Genomic DNA, 13,169 nt, shown 5'->3' with positions numbered 1-13,169 from the left:
AATCGGGTGGGTGGAGTGAGAATGAGGGGCTCAGGTGGTTGTGATGGTGTGTTGGCATTGCAGGAGTTACATATGGCCCTGTGATGCTGCAGGTCATCCTACATTCCAGGCCAGTACACTGTCTGTCTGGCCCTTCTTAGCATGGAGTCAAGGCCCTGATGGCTGGCGTGAAGGCTAGCTGCCACTCGTTGTCGCAGAGCCTCAGGTATGACAAGCCGCACACATCCCTGATCATAGGTATAGGTGACTAGGCCACGGAACACTGCCAGTCTGTCTCGTGCACCATAGAAGGGCCGCAGGCAGGCAGGCTCCCATGACCTGTGGGACTCCCAGTCACCACTGCTTACTCTTGACACCAGTGACTGGTAGGTGTGGTCATCAAGGGCTGTTTGCAGCACCATTTCTTCGTCAATGGTGGCACACCCACTCAGGTCAAGGGCGGGTACACCTCTGACTCCATTCCCATATTTTGTCCAGGTCTTCTTGTAGCAATCTGCAATCTTCCGTGCTTATTCTATTGATTAATTTGGCATCATCAGCAAAGTTCATGTAACACCACTCCCTCATCCATATCATATATATATATGGCAAACATTAAAGGAGCCAATACAGAGCCTTGCGGAATGCCACTTATCACATCTTCCCAGTTCGAATTTTTGTCTCTAAATACCACTCTCATTTTTCTCCCACTTAAGAAATCCTTTATCCATTCCAGTAGCTTACCTTGTATTCCTCCTATTATTTCAATTTTTCTTATTAATTTTTTATGTGGTACTTTGTCAAAAGCCTTCTGCAAGTTCAAGAAGGCGCAATCTGTATTATCTCAATTAATCTCAAGTAAAAACATATTCAGTTTGTGGTACATGATCTTCCACTTCTAAACCCAAATTGTTTAGGGTTTAATATTTTACTCTCTTCCAAGTGTTTGATCCATTTGCTTCTGATAACCTTTTCGCATATTTTTGCTACTGTGCTTATAAGGGATACCAGTCTGAAGTTTGTAGGATCCTCTTTGTTTCCTCCTTTATATATTGGTACTATGTTTGCATCTTTCCAATCTTGCAGTACCTTTCCTTCTTTGAGTAAAAATTCTGTTATCTTGTATAATTTGTCCGTCAGTTCATCTATACACTCTTTAAGTGTCCAATTTCAATTCCATCTGGTCCATGCAATTTTCTAACATCTAGGTTTTTTTTTATTTGGTCTCATTTCTTTCTGTGTTACCTTTATTTCTTTCATTTTAGGGGATCTTTCTTGTTGTCCATCTTCCCAAAATTGTGAGCTCTCAATTGTAAAAACAGACCTGAAATGTCTGATCATAACTTCTGCCATTTCTGTGTCATTTATATATTCTTTATCTCCTTCACGCTGTTTTACAAGTATGATAGGGGTTACTAGGCTGGATAGAGTGAGGAATGAGGAGGTGAGGAGGAGAGCAGGGGTAGAAAGGGAGTTGGGAGATAGGGTTGATGAAAGAGTATTGGGATGGTTTGGACACATTGAAAGAATGAGTGAAGAAAGATTAGTGAAAGGTTTGGAAGGCATAAGTAGAAGGAGTGAACATGAGGCATCCAAGGATGAGATGAATGGATGGGGTAAAAGGGGCATCGGGAAAGAGGGGAATGTTTGTTGAGGAAGGATGGGAGAAAACAGAAGATGTGAGTGAATGGAGAATGGTTGTGTATGGATGATGCTGTGATGGATGAAAGGGTGTGGGTGGTGGATGGGGGGGTGAGGGAGTATGTGTGAAAAATAAATTGATACAGCCTGAAGGGATTTCTCCCCATCTTCTCCATTTCTGCATGAGGGGATGAAGAAGGGGTCATTGATTTCATGAAGCAGCCTTGCTGTGGATGTACTGTGTCTTGCAACACTTCTTCTGACCCAGAGCAGTGGATAAGGTGCAGGGATGACCCATCATCCAGTAGGAGCCAAGATAAGAGGGAGGGAGGGGGGTTGGATGGGAGTGGAGTATATGGGGATGGAATGGGTGGGAGTGGATCTTATGCTTTTGTTTTTTGGCTACTTCCCTTGTAAGAGGGAAAAAGCTGTTGATATATGTATATATGTAAAACCAAATTAGGAAAGATCTCAATATCAGTTTAGGCAGTGGATTGTACGATATAGGAGATGGGATAGAGGTGACAGGGAAAAGGTGTGATGCTATTAGTTATGAAGAACCAAAAAGTGGATGAAGTGGTACTGGAAGTTGTTAAGGACTATAGTTTATCAGTGGGGACAATCTCACATTTGCTGTTTTGTATTGTCTTAGATTTAATTGGTTTAGGTAGTTGTGGGTATTTTGTTTGGTTAAAAGTCCTGATTGTAGTAAATTTTAGAGATATGATAGAAGTTTTACTGTTTTGTTGCCAGGATTTGGTATAGTCATTGCTGTTTGAAGGAGTAAATGACAGAGGTGGTTGTTGCAGGGTGTTTTGTCAATTGAACACTCGAGTAGTTTCCTGTCAGGTGGATATGTATGAGGCAGGAATGTTCTGTTCTTAGACATACTAATATTGTTTTAAGATGTCAGTGATGTTGATGTGAGGACAGCAATGAATGTGTGTGGGGTTTGACTGTTTTAGATGATTTGCTGGATGTTGTTCCCAGCATCCATAGTACATGTTTAGCATTGTTTATCAAAGTACTGGGTAATATGTTTCAGGCAGTGGAGTGGAAGCATCAAAACTGGTGGATGCTACTTTTCAAACTATTTTGTCAACTTCTTCATTGCTGGGTATTTCTCCATGGTAAATAGTGGGATGAAGAGGTGAAGGCAGTATCAGAAGAAAAGAAGCAAGCATGTGTGGATTGGTTGCAAGGTAGAACAAGGGAAGCATATGAGAGGTACAAGAAGAGAGGAGCAACAAAATGTAAGGTGAGGGAGGCAAAGAGGAGAGCAAATATAAACTGGGGTAGGGGTTTGACAGATTTTGAAAAGAATAGAGATGTTTTGGAAGAGAAGAGACTGAGAGGAGAATCTAAAGGGTGCACATGGACAGATGTTGATGGAAATGAAAGCAGTAAAGAGAAGATGGGTTGAATATTTCAGAGAATTGTTGAATGTGAAGAAGGTTAGAGATGGATTGATTGAGGCAGTGGGAGGGGCTAGGAAGGTGACTATGATGGGAGAGGAAAATGACAGGGCTATAGGAAAAGATGAGGTACAAAGAACATAGAAAATTATGAAAGATGGTTTGGCACCTGGGTTGGTTTGGTGCCATCCAGAGTATCTGACAGTGGAAGGATTGGTTATAGTGGATTGGTTTGTACTTACCTAGTTGTATTTTACAGGAAGAGAACTATGCTTGTAGTGACCTGGTTTTGTATCTTTCCATATCCAGTTTGTTCTTAATGTCATGTATAGTTTTAGCACTCGCTGTTTCCTCATTCAGTTTGTTCAAGATATCTATCACTCTGTGTAGGAAGCTATTCTTTTTCAGATCTCTCTCTTCTGTAATTGTCCTTAAGTTTCTTCTCGTGTCCTCTTGTTTTTCTTCTGTCACAATTTAGTAAGTAATCTCTATGGCAGTTTTAGGGCAATCAATTTATTAAGCATAGATGGAAAGGCATACAGGAGGGTGTTAATTGACAGGAATCATAGGGGAACTGAGGGAGTAATTGGTGAGGAACAGTATGGATTTAGGAAAGGTAGAGGGTGTGTAAATAAAATTATTTTAGCAAGGCAGATTTGCGAGAATTTTTTAGCAAAAGGTAAGGATGTTTTTTTGGACCTTTATAGAGACAGAAAAGGCTTGTGACAGGGTAGACAGGAAGGCATTGTGGGAGGTATATGCGATAGGGGCAAAGTTAGTATGAGTAGTTGAAAGCTTTTATATGAGTAAAGCTTGTGTTATAGTTGGAATCATGAGAGTGAGTGCTTTGAGGTAAAGATGGTGTTACACCAAGGTTTATGTTGCCATAGCTGTTCAGTATGCACATGGATGGGGTGATCAGAGGTTTGAGGTGCCAGTTAAGAACCTTAGTGGAGAAATGATGTTGGAGATGTGTTTGGAAAGGGAGTTGGTGATAGCAAACAGTGTTTAAGAAGAGAGCTGAGCATTATTATGCAAGGGAAAGGGTGGTGGACAGAAGAGAGGTTGATAGGGGATAGATTATAGTGGTATCCAAAGGAAGGATTGGATGAGTTCTGGGCATTTGTGTTCTCAGAGGAGAGGGAGGGGGAAGAGTTTTTTTTAAAGAGAAAGAATAACAAGAGAAACTGAGAGAAATGTGGAAGGTGGTGAGGGATAATGGGGAAGTAGATGATAGATGGGTATGCTTTGAGGAGGAAGTGACAAAGTGCACAAAGATGATGTGGGGTGAGGAAGATGGGAAGGATCAGAATGAGAGGTAGTGAATGGTGAGAAGATTAACCTCTTCATAAATAACCACCTCACTCCTAATCCAGAGCATAATATCAAAGCTCTCACCTATGTAGATAACCTAATAATAATAGCTGTGCATAGTAAATACAAAACAGCTAAAAAAAAAAAAACATGCCTGATAAACTAGAACAGCTGCTGAGACAAAACAGAATGGCAGCATCCTCTCAGAAATCATCAGTGACATTGCTCACTCCTGGACGGCCATGAATCAAAGAAACATCCAACAGTCAAATTATATGGCCAACTTCTTTTTTTGACCAAAACCTTAAATCCCTAAAATCCTATCCCTCACTCTGTATGTGTACATGTCCTTCAGCCTATATAACAAGGACCTAACAATGAATATTAACATAAAATTAAATACATTAAGATCAGTAGGAAGCACATATTTTGCTCAGCAGAAATACTAATTACAGTATCCAAATGGCCTCTAAGAACCACACTGAGCTACATCTTCACAGCATGGTTCCCTACAATCAAGAAAACAAAGATATTTTGTGTTTAGTGAAGACCAAACTCCCCAAAAATATTTATCTACAGTTGGGGAACAATAGATACACCACCTAAAGTAGAGACAGAGAAGATAGAATGGATGGAGGGGTAATGGTTTTGTGATAAGTGACATAATGGTGGAAGAAGCAAATCTGAGTGAATGCAAGGCTGAGCAATCCACCATGTAACAATTGAATTTCAACTGGAGGATGAGAAAATAGAGCCAAAGAATGAATCATACAGGCAAGGGAAACTCAATTTTCAGAAACTAGATTACTTAGCGTTGAAGAAATTCTTTGAAGAAGTAGACTGGGAGTAACTCATAAATACTATGGGAATAATGAGGAAAGGGGAAGTATTTCTTGACACCACCTAGGGGCGAACAAACATGTGCCAAAGATTGTTGGAAGGAAGAAGCGGAAACAACTGGTTCAACAAAAGGTGCGGAGTTATAAAAAAAAAAAAAAAACGGGGACATGGCTTGGGAAAAATGGAGGAACAAAAGCAGCAGTAAAACAAAAGAAGCTTACAAAGAAGCTAGAAATGACTATACAAGAATCTGCAGGGAGGAAGAAAGTAATTTTAAAGAAGTATTCTGGATAAATGCAAAGATGAACTGAAACTGTCCTAATCAATAGTAAATTGAGATACAGAGAAGTAATCACCAAGCTGATAGTGGGTGGTGAGGTCTTTGAAGAGGCTGCAGCACAGGCAGAAATAATGAATGAATGTTTCCAGTCTATTAATTAATCTTGAGTAAAAGCATATTAAGTTTGTAGTACATGATCTTCCACTTCTAAATTCAAATTGCTTGGGGTTTAGTATGTTGTTCTCTTCCAAGCGTTTAATCCATGTATTTTTAATAACTGTTTTGCATATTTTTGCAATTGTGCTTGTAAGGGATACCAGTCTATAGTTTGTTGGATTTTCTTTATCTCCTCCTTTGTATATTGGTACAATAATTACATTTTTCCACAAGATTGGAAAAATGCAAATATTGTACCAATATACAAAGGAGGAGACAAAGAAAATCCAACAAACTATAGACCGGTATCCCTTACAAGCACAATTGCAAAAATATGTGAAAGAGTTATTAAAAATAAATAGATTAAATGCTTGGAAGAGAACAACATACTAAACCCCAAGCAATTTGGATTTAGAAGTGGAAGATCATGTACTACAAACTTAATATGCTTTTACTCAAGATTAATAGAAATAATACAAGAAAGAGATGGTTGGGCAGACTGTGCCTTCTTGGACTTACAAAAGGCTTTTGACAAAGTACCACACAAAAAGCTACTAAGAAAAATTGAAACAATATATGGAATACAAGGAAAATTATTTAAATAGATTAAAGATTTCTTGAATGGAAGAAAAATGAGGGTGGTATTTAGAGAAAAGAACTCAAATTGGGTAGATATGATAAGCGGAGTCCCCCAAGGCTCTGTATTGGCTCTGATAATGTTTGCTGTTTATATAAACGACATGGATGAAGGCATGGAATGTTATATGAACTTCTTTGCAGATGATGCGAAACTATTGAAGAGAGTAAGTACAGAAGAAGATTGCAAATCTTTTCAAGAAGACCTGGACAAAGACTGGAAATGGAGTAAAAAGAACGAAGTGAATTTCAACATTAAGAAATGTAGTATAATGGAATTTGGAAAAAGCAAAAATAGAATATCAGGTCAACATAAAATTGGTACCAAAGGAAGTTATAAAGTTAACTCGGAAAGGGACCTAGGAGTAATTATCTCAAATGACATGACACCAGACAAACATGTTAACAAAATAGTTGGAGAAACTTTTAACTAAATAAGATCAATGAAAGTAACCTTTGACTACATGGATGAGAAATCATAAAGAAGATACTAGTTACACTGGTAAGACCAAAATTGGAGTACACAGCATCTCTATGGACACCTAATACAAAAAAAAACATAAAGAAACTAGAAAGAATTCAGAGAGCAAAGACAAAGATGGCACCAACACTTTGCAAGTTGACATACGAACAAAGATTGATCAAACTAAACTTATCAACTCTGGAACAAAGAAGAGAAAGAAGTGGTTTGCTAACCATCTACAGAATTATGAAAGGGATGGAAATTCTTGATGGGGATGACCTACTAAAATGGGACAGAAGAAACACAAGAGGACATGAGAAGAAACTTATGAAAGACAGTTACAGAAGAGATCTGAAAAAAAAACCAGCTTTCCACACAGAGTGATAGATACATGGAACAAACTGAAAGAGAAAATAGTGAGGGCTAAAACTATACATTATTTTAAGAAAGAACTGGATGCAGAAAGATACAACTGCGGGTCACTACAAGCATAGCTCTCCCACAAAATACATACATACATACATATACCAAAGGTATTTTCCCCCTTGCATGGGGGGTAGCCAAAAAGAAAAAGGCATAGAAACCACTCCCACCCATTCCATTCCCTATATATTCCACTCCCCTCCACCCTCCTCTCTCCCTCTTATCTTGGCACCTCCTGGATGACAAGCTATTGCTCCTATTCTCAAAAGCATCATACCGACCCGCTGTGACTTTTTCTTGCCAAAGTTTGAGTTTCATTTGAAAGGCTCACAGCTTGTCCACAAAATCAATCACAGTTGGCAAGTAACCTTGAAGTGATCTGTTGACTGCATTGATGTGAAAAAATATATCATTGAGATAAGCCAGTTTTGTGATCCACTTGTTTGAAAGCTTGTTCACAAACTTCCATGTTTTTTCCTTCTGATTTCTCTTGAACTCCTTCAGCTCCCCCTTTAATGTCACAACTCGAGCCACTACGTTACCCCTCGATAGCCATCTTACTTATGTATGAAAAAGGAGTGACTCTTCCTCAGCATTAAGTTCTTGACACAAAAGATGCAGCGGACTGTTTTTGATAAAGTTGACCATGGCTACAATATCATCAAGTACGGTTTTAAGGTCTGGAGGTAGGGTCTTCAGAGCTAATGCATAACAGTGAATCATGCAGTGCATCTTGCTTGCCCTGGGGTTAGCTTCTTTCACCCTTGCTTGGAAGCCAGACCAACAGCCTAGCATTGCAGGGGAACCATCTGTTGTACATCCCACCATGTTTGCCCAAGAAAGCCCTTCTATTTCAAAAAAGCTGAACACTGCTTCAAAGATGTCTTCTCCCATTGTTGTAGATTCCAATGGGTGACAGAAGAAAAACTCTTCTTTAAAATCTGAGTCTTTTATATACCTCATGTGGGCAAGAAGCTGGGCACAAGATGATATATCAGTTGATTCATTAAGTTTAATTGCAAACATACCTAGAGGAGCTTCCTTGATTTCCGCAATAACTTGTTGCTTGATGTCCTCTGATAAGTCACATATTCTTCGATGCACAGTATAATTTGACGATGGCAAGGTGTTTAGCTTCTGTGCTGCATTCTCCCCCAAGAAGCAGCCAACATTATTTTTGCAGCATGGCAAGACAAAAGTTTCAACTATTGTGTGGGGATTTTTATTTTGTGCAACTCTCAAGGCAACCATTTATGAAGCATGGAGGCTAGCTTAATTTTTTTTATGTACCTGACTGGTATGATCAAATCTGATATGCTTGAGAACAAGTGCCTTTCTCTCAAAATAGGACTGGTCTTTATCAGAAAGTTCTGGATGACAGCTGGACAGGTGGCACTTGAGAAGACTAGGTTTCATGGATCCTTCTGAAAGAACTTTTTGGCAGATCACACACTGCAGCAAATCCTTGCCTTGCTTGTTAATAGATATGAAGCCAAATTTGATGCAAAACTCGCTGTATTTCTTGCCCAAGGAAGCCATCGTTTTCTGGAATTTGAAAAAAAATGCAGTTTACATAATCATACTACACACCACAACGTAGTAATGCAACCACACAGTCATTCACCGCACTATGCACTCATACTGCATACAAAACAGTCATACTGTACACCACAGTAACACTGCACACCACACAGACAAGTCACCAGACCACACTAAAATACTGCACACCGTGAGCGCCAGCAGAAGATTTTCCAGGGGGAGGGGAGAAAGGACAGACAGAAGAGGCAGGACATGGAGGAGAGGCACGATAGGGGGGAGAGGCACGACAGGGAGGAGAGGCACAACAGGGAGGAGAGGCACAACAGGAAGGAGACAGCAGAGGGATGAGAGACAGTAGAAGTAGGAGAAACAGCAGTGCAGAGAAGAAAGTTTGAATCAGACTACAAAATCAGATTACAAATACACTGGAACCATGAAGCAGATCTCAACGTACATACCTGAGGATCAGAGTAGTGGGGGAAGAGTGGTAAGTTTGTGAAGTGTGAAGCGAAAACATCTCACTGTGGTACCTGTTCAGTACGCGTGCTGAGAGGTGTGATCAACAGAAAATGAGCAAGGGATGACTACTGTATTATGGGTTTGCAAGGTTGTGTGACAACTGTAGTCCAAGACAGCTTTCTCTCAAGTGACATAACTCCAAGATTTTCCTTGTTGACATTGTAACTTAACATCTGCTTCACCTTCATCCACATCAACCTTGATGAAACCTCCTTCCACTCCACTACATGCTTACTTATCTCTTCACTTACTAGTATAGCCACCCCCTCTCTCCCTCATCCCGTCTTCACTCCTGAGTACCTCCCCGCTACTCCCAAACTCAAACTCGCCCTTCCCTTTCATTTTAGTTTCACTCAAAGCCAGCGCATCCATCTTTCTTCTCACAAACATACTGCCTATCTCTTCCCTTTTACTCTCATCTGTACCACATCCATGCACATTAAAAGACCCGAACCTTAGGGTACTGGTTGGAAAACTCCCAGACCCTCTTATGCCTTTACTTTTTTTAGGAATGTCCCCTTTTGGGGCTACAGGTAGGAGGACTCCTAATCCCATCCCCCATCCCATTTTTTGTTGCCTTTTACGACTTGAGTGGAAAGACTTGGTGGTAGTATTCTCTTCCCCCACCACAGGGTAGGCGAAAAAAGGAAATGAATATTCAGAGAAATGGTACAGGATAATAACAAGAGGTTGGGGGACAGCATAACGGAGGGACAGTCATAGTATAAAATACAACTAGGCAAATACAACTAAGTAAATACAATCCTACTGGCTCAGTAGTTCTTTGGTGTGTTTGATGTAATAATTTTGTTTAATGAACATTTCAGTTTAAAAACAGTCATGGAATGGATTAAGTTTGTTCCAAGGTTCCACTATGCAGAACAGTCATGGAACAGATTAAGATTGTCATTCAAGGTTCCACTATAAACAGGAACTTAATGTAAAAATTGACATTCACGTGAATACATTATTGTTTTCAGATAAAAAAAATTATGATTGCCATGTACTATTTTCATTTGTATTGTTAGCTAGTGCCTAGTAGGAATAGAATTCTTGCAGCTGTGTATAATCATCATATTAACCTAATTTTATTGTGCCCCCTGACCTCAGCATCCACAACATATGAGGGGGGGGTTATAATTTTTGACAAAAAATATAATGTATGAAGGGCCTTCTGACTTTAAAGGTTTAATTGTTTATACCTTTCATTTACAGATTCAATCAGTGCTATGGAGTCTTGGGAGTTCTTGACCTCTTGCATGGTACCGATGACAAGTTCCGTGCATCAAAATGTTTTTCACGTCATGTTATGATGCTTTCATTTATTCCACCAAGGGAAGCCTACCCTGATGATGAAAAGGCCAAGTCCAAGCAGTGTTAGAGGACAGTGTCACTAATGAAAAGAGTGAATATTGTAATGTGAAGTTGGAGCAGTACTTGGCAAATGTATTTTCAGGAACATATTTTAGATGAACTGTCAAGTACTTGTATTGATGGCTAGTTTGGTTTAGGTAGACAGGAATGACATTGTATTAAAAGGGTCATCTTCTCCCAACATATCAGTCAGTGGAGTTTGAACTATATCTAGCTTATGTATTTTTTTATTGGTACTATGAATTAAAAAAATTAGGTTTCATTTCAGTGGACTAGTGCAAAATAAATCTGTGTAATTTTTTCCATGTCAGTGAAATGGTGACAGCACAATTGTAATAAAGAAGAAATGCTTTATGTGGAGCACACAGGAAATAATTTATCTACAAGACAATAAGGTTTAGACATAGAAGGGACTTTTGTAGGGGAACATTATAAAACAGACAGACAAGTAGTTTGATTAGTGGGAAATGTAGATGATGAGTCAAAGAATTTCTTGAATATATTTGTCTTGTTGACTACTGTTGAAAAAAATATGAACAAGTTTAATCTCTTAACAATATTTCACTGTGCAGTTTCCCAGGCCTTCATCATGACTCACATTCAGTTTGAGTTGTAGGATGAAGACAAATAGTAAGGTTAATACTTTTGGTTTTGTATTGTAATCTCTGAAAGGTGAGCTGATAAGAAAAAACTTGTCAGCAAATGTTTTAGAATGATGTGGTTCTTCATGTGATTAGTACTTGGAAAGCAATCCCATTATGCCTTCAAAACTCTGCACACTTTTCTATGTAATTAGCAGAGTCATGTCTCTTCATTATTTACATTTATTTGCACATGTCTGTTTTTTCATATTAAGAAAATAGTTATATATTGTTTTAACCCCTTCCATACGGTGCCGCACACGTAGGCGTCATGGACTTAGATCTCGGTGGCAGCAACCAATGCCAGCCGTACGACGTGTCGTAATAATACTCGCATCATAAAATATAGTCACCGCTTATATCGATTGTTCTCTCTTCACCCGTGAATTTTGATAACCATAGAAAATGCGATTACAAAAGAATTAGAAAGAATGTCATTATGGAGGGGCGACTACAATAAATATAATCAAGACACCGATATGGCAGCCTCGCGAATACACTCGCTCCCCATAACGCCTACGTGTGCGGCACCGTATGGAAGGGGTTAATGGTGCATTGTATATTAGCCAAAAGATATATTACTTGATTATGGTGTATCCTTTAATAGGGATAAATCATCACACCTTTTATATAGTTGTATTCCCTATATATCAGAGCATTGCATGAAACTACTTTTTTTTCCCAATGGTGACTTTGGTTTAACATAATGAATCTCCCTTCAGAGGATGCTAGGATGGTGTTCCCTTACAGAGAACATTTTGAAACGGGGAATTAATGTAGTATGTCTATCACAAACTTGCTAGGAAGGCAAGGTTTGAACTGCCTCCACTCTCAACCTCTACCACAAATACAGATGCTCCAACCTATTCAGCTAATGAGCATTTCTGATTTTCTTATACTTTTCATTAAAGTGAGATTGGATATAGAATCAGATATATAGATGAAGATAAAACATACATGCACATATACCAAAAAGCATACTCACCCTACACCTATCCCATATACATCCAAAAATCCATTCATTGTCCCATCCATATTAGGTCATCATGAATGAAGGACTATACTCTGTCCTCCACCACACTACTCAGGTCAAAGGCAATGCAGCAGTAGCAGGAGCAGATGATGAGCAGTGGTGCTGGTGATGATTATTATGATGATGATGATGACAGATTGTAATAGTATTGCTTTGAGTTTCACGGACTGGAAACCCACTGCCCCACATCAGCTGGTAACAAGCCTTGGGACCTCCTATAGACCCCTTTGAAAAGAAACAGGTTTGTCATTATTTTTATAATGATAATGATTATTGCCTTGAGTTTCAATGACTGGAAATTTGCAGCCATGAAGCAGCTGACATCATTCCTTGGGCCCTCCTCTGGGAAGAAAGTGTCTGTATTGTATTAGTAAGGACTCTTTGTCACCAGCCTATAATACAGTGGCCACAATGTAAAAGTATAGTTTTTAAATGAAGAAAAATGTAATTCAAGTTTTCATTGCCTGGCAATAAAAAGTAGGAACCAATAAACATATATTCAGTGCACTCCTCTTCCTGTTGTTTTCTTATTGATTTATCCTTACTGTGATGTGTGCTCTTCCATGGGCTTCATCAGTGCCAATAGTTGAGTGTGTGAGTAAAAACAACTTCAGTTACAATATTTTATTTTTCAAGTCTCCAAATATCAAATTATCTTTCCATCATATATAGCAAAGCGGAATGATGAACCAAGAGATAACCTATAAAATGTTAGACATACTGTTGAAATGTTCTTAATTCTAGATTTCTTTAAGTCAATTCATGTTCTAGTTATTCAAATGGAGGTTGGAGGTAGGATGTGGAAGGAAAAATAGCCCAGTGTGATAACCCCTTGCACAACAGTACTCTACCTACCATATAGCTTCTTATCTTGAACGTCCACAACAGCCAAACACTGCATCACTGGAACTGTGAA

At 39.1% G+C, this 13,169-nt stretch overlaps 1 protein-coding gene across 2 annotated transcripts in view; it reads left to right on the top strand.

Annotated features, from left to right (window-relative positions):
- The window catches only part of LOC143029702 (fatty acid hydroxylase domain-containing protein 2-like), a 77,444-nt gene extending 64,678 nt beyond the window's left edge, over window positions 1-12,766 (top strand). The window contains exons 7-8 of one of the 2 annotated variants that reach the window (XR_012966866.1): window positions 10,421-11,451; window positions 11,762-12,766. Coding sequence is in view for 1 of the 2 variants with exons in the window: in XM_076192544.1 (XP_076048659.1) it covers window positions 10,421-10,586 (166 nt within the window). In the remaining variant the exon portion in view is untranslated. Of the gene's footprint in view, window positions 1-10,420 lie in introns of both variants that reach the window. The other variant, XM_076192544.1, reaches the window with a different exon arrangement.
- Window positions 12,767-13,169: the final 403 nt, after the last annotated feature.

Source organism: Oratosquilla oratoria, chromosome 11, assembly GCF_046742065.1.
Source record: "Oratosquilla oratoria isolate Oo_2021 chromosome 11, ASM4674206v1, whole genome shotgun sequence".
Classification (NCBI taxonomy): Eukaryota; Metazoa; Arthropoda; class Malacostraca; order Stomatopoda; family Squillidae; genus Oratosquilla; species Oratosquilla oratoria.
Note: the sequence above shows the minus strand (reverse complement) of the source record. Positions and strands in the feature narration are given on the sequence as shown.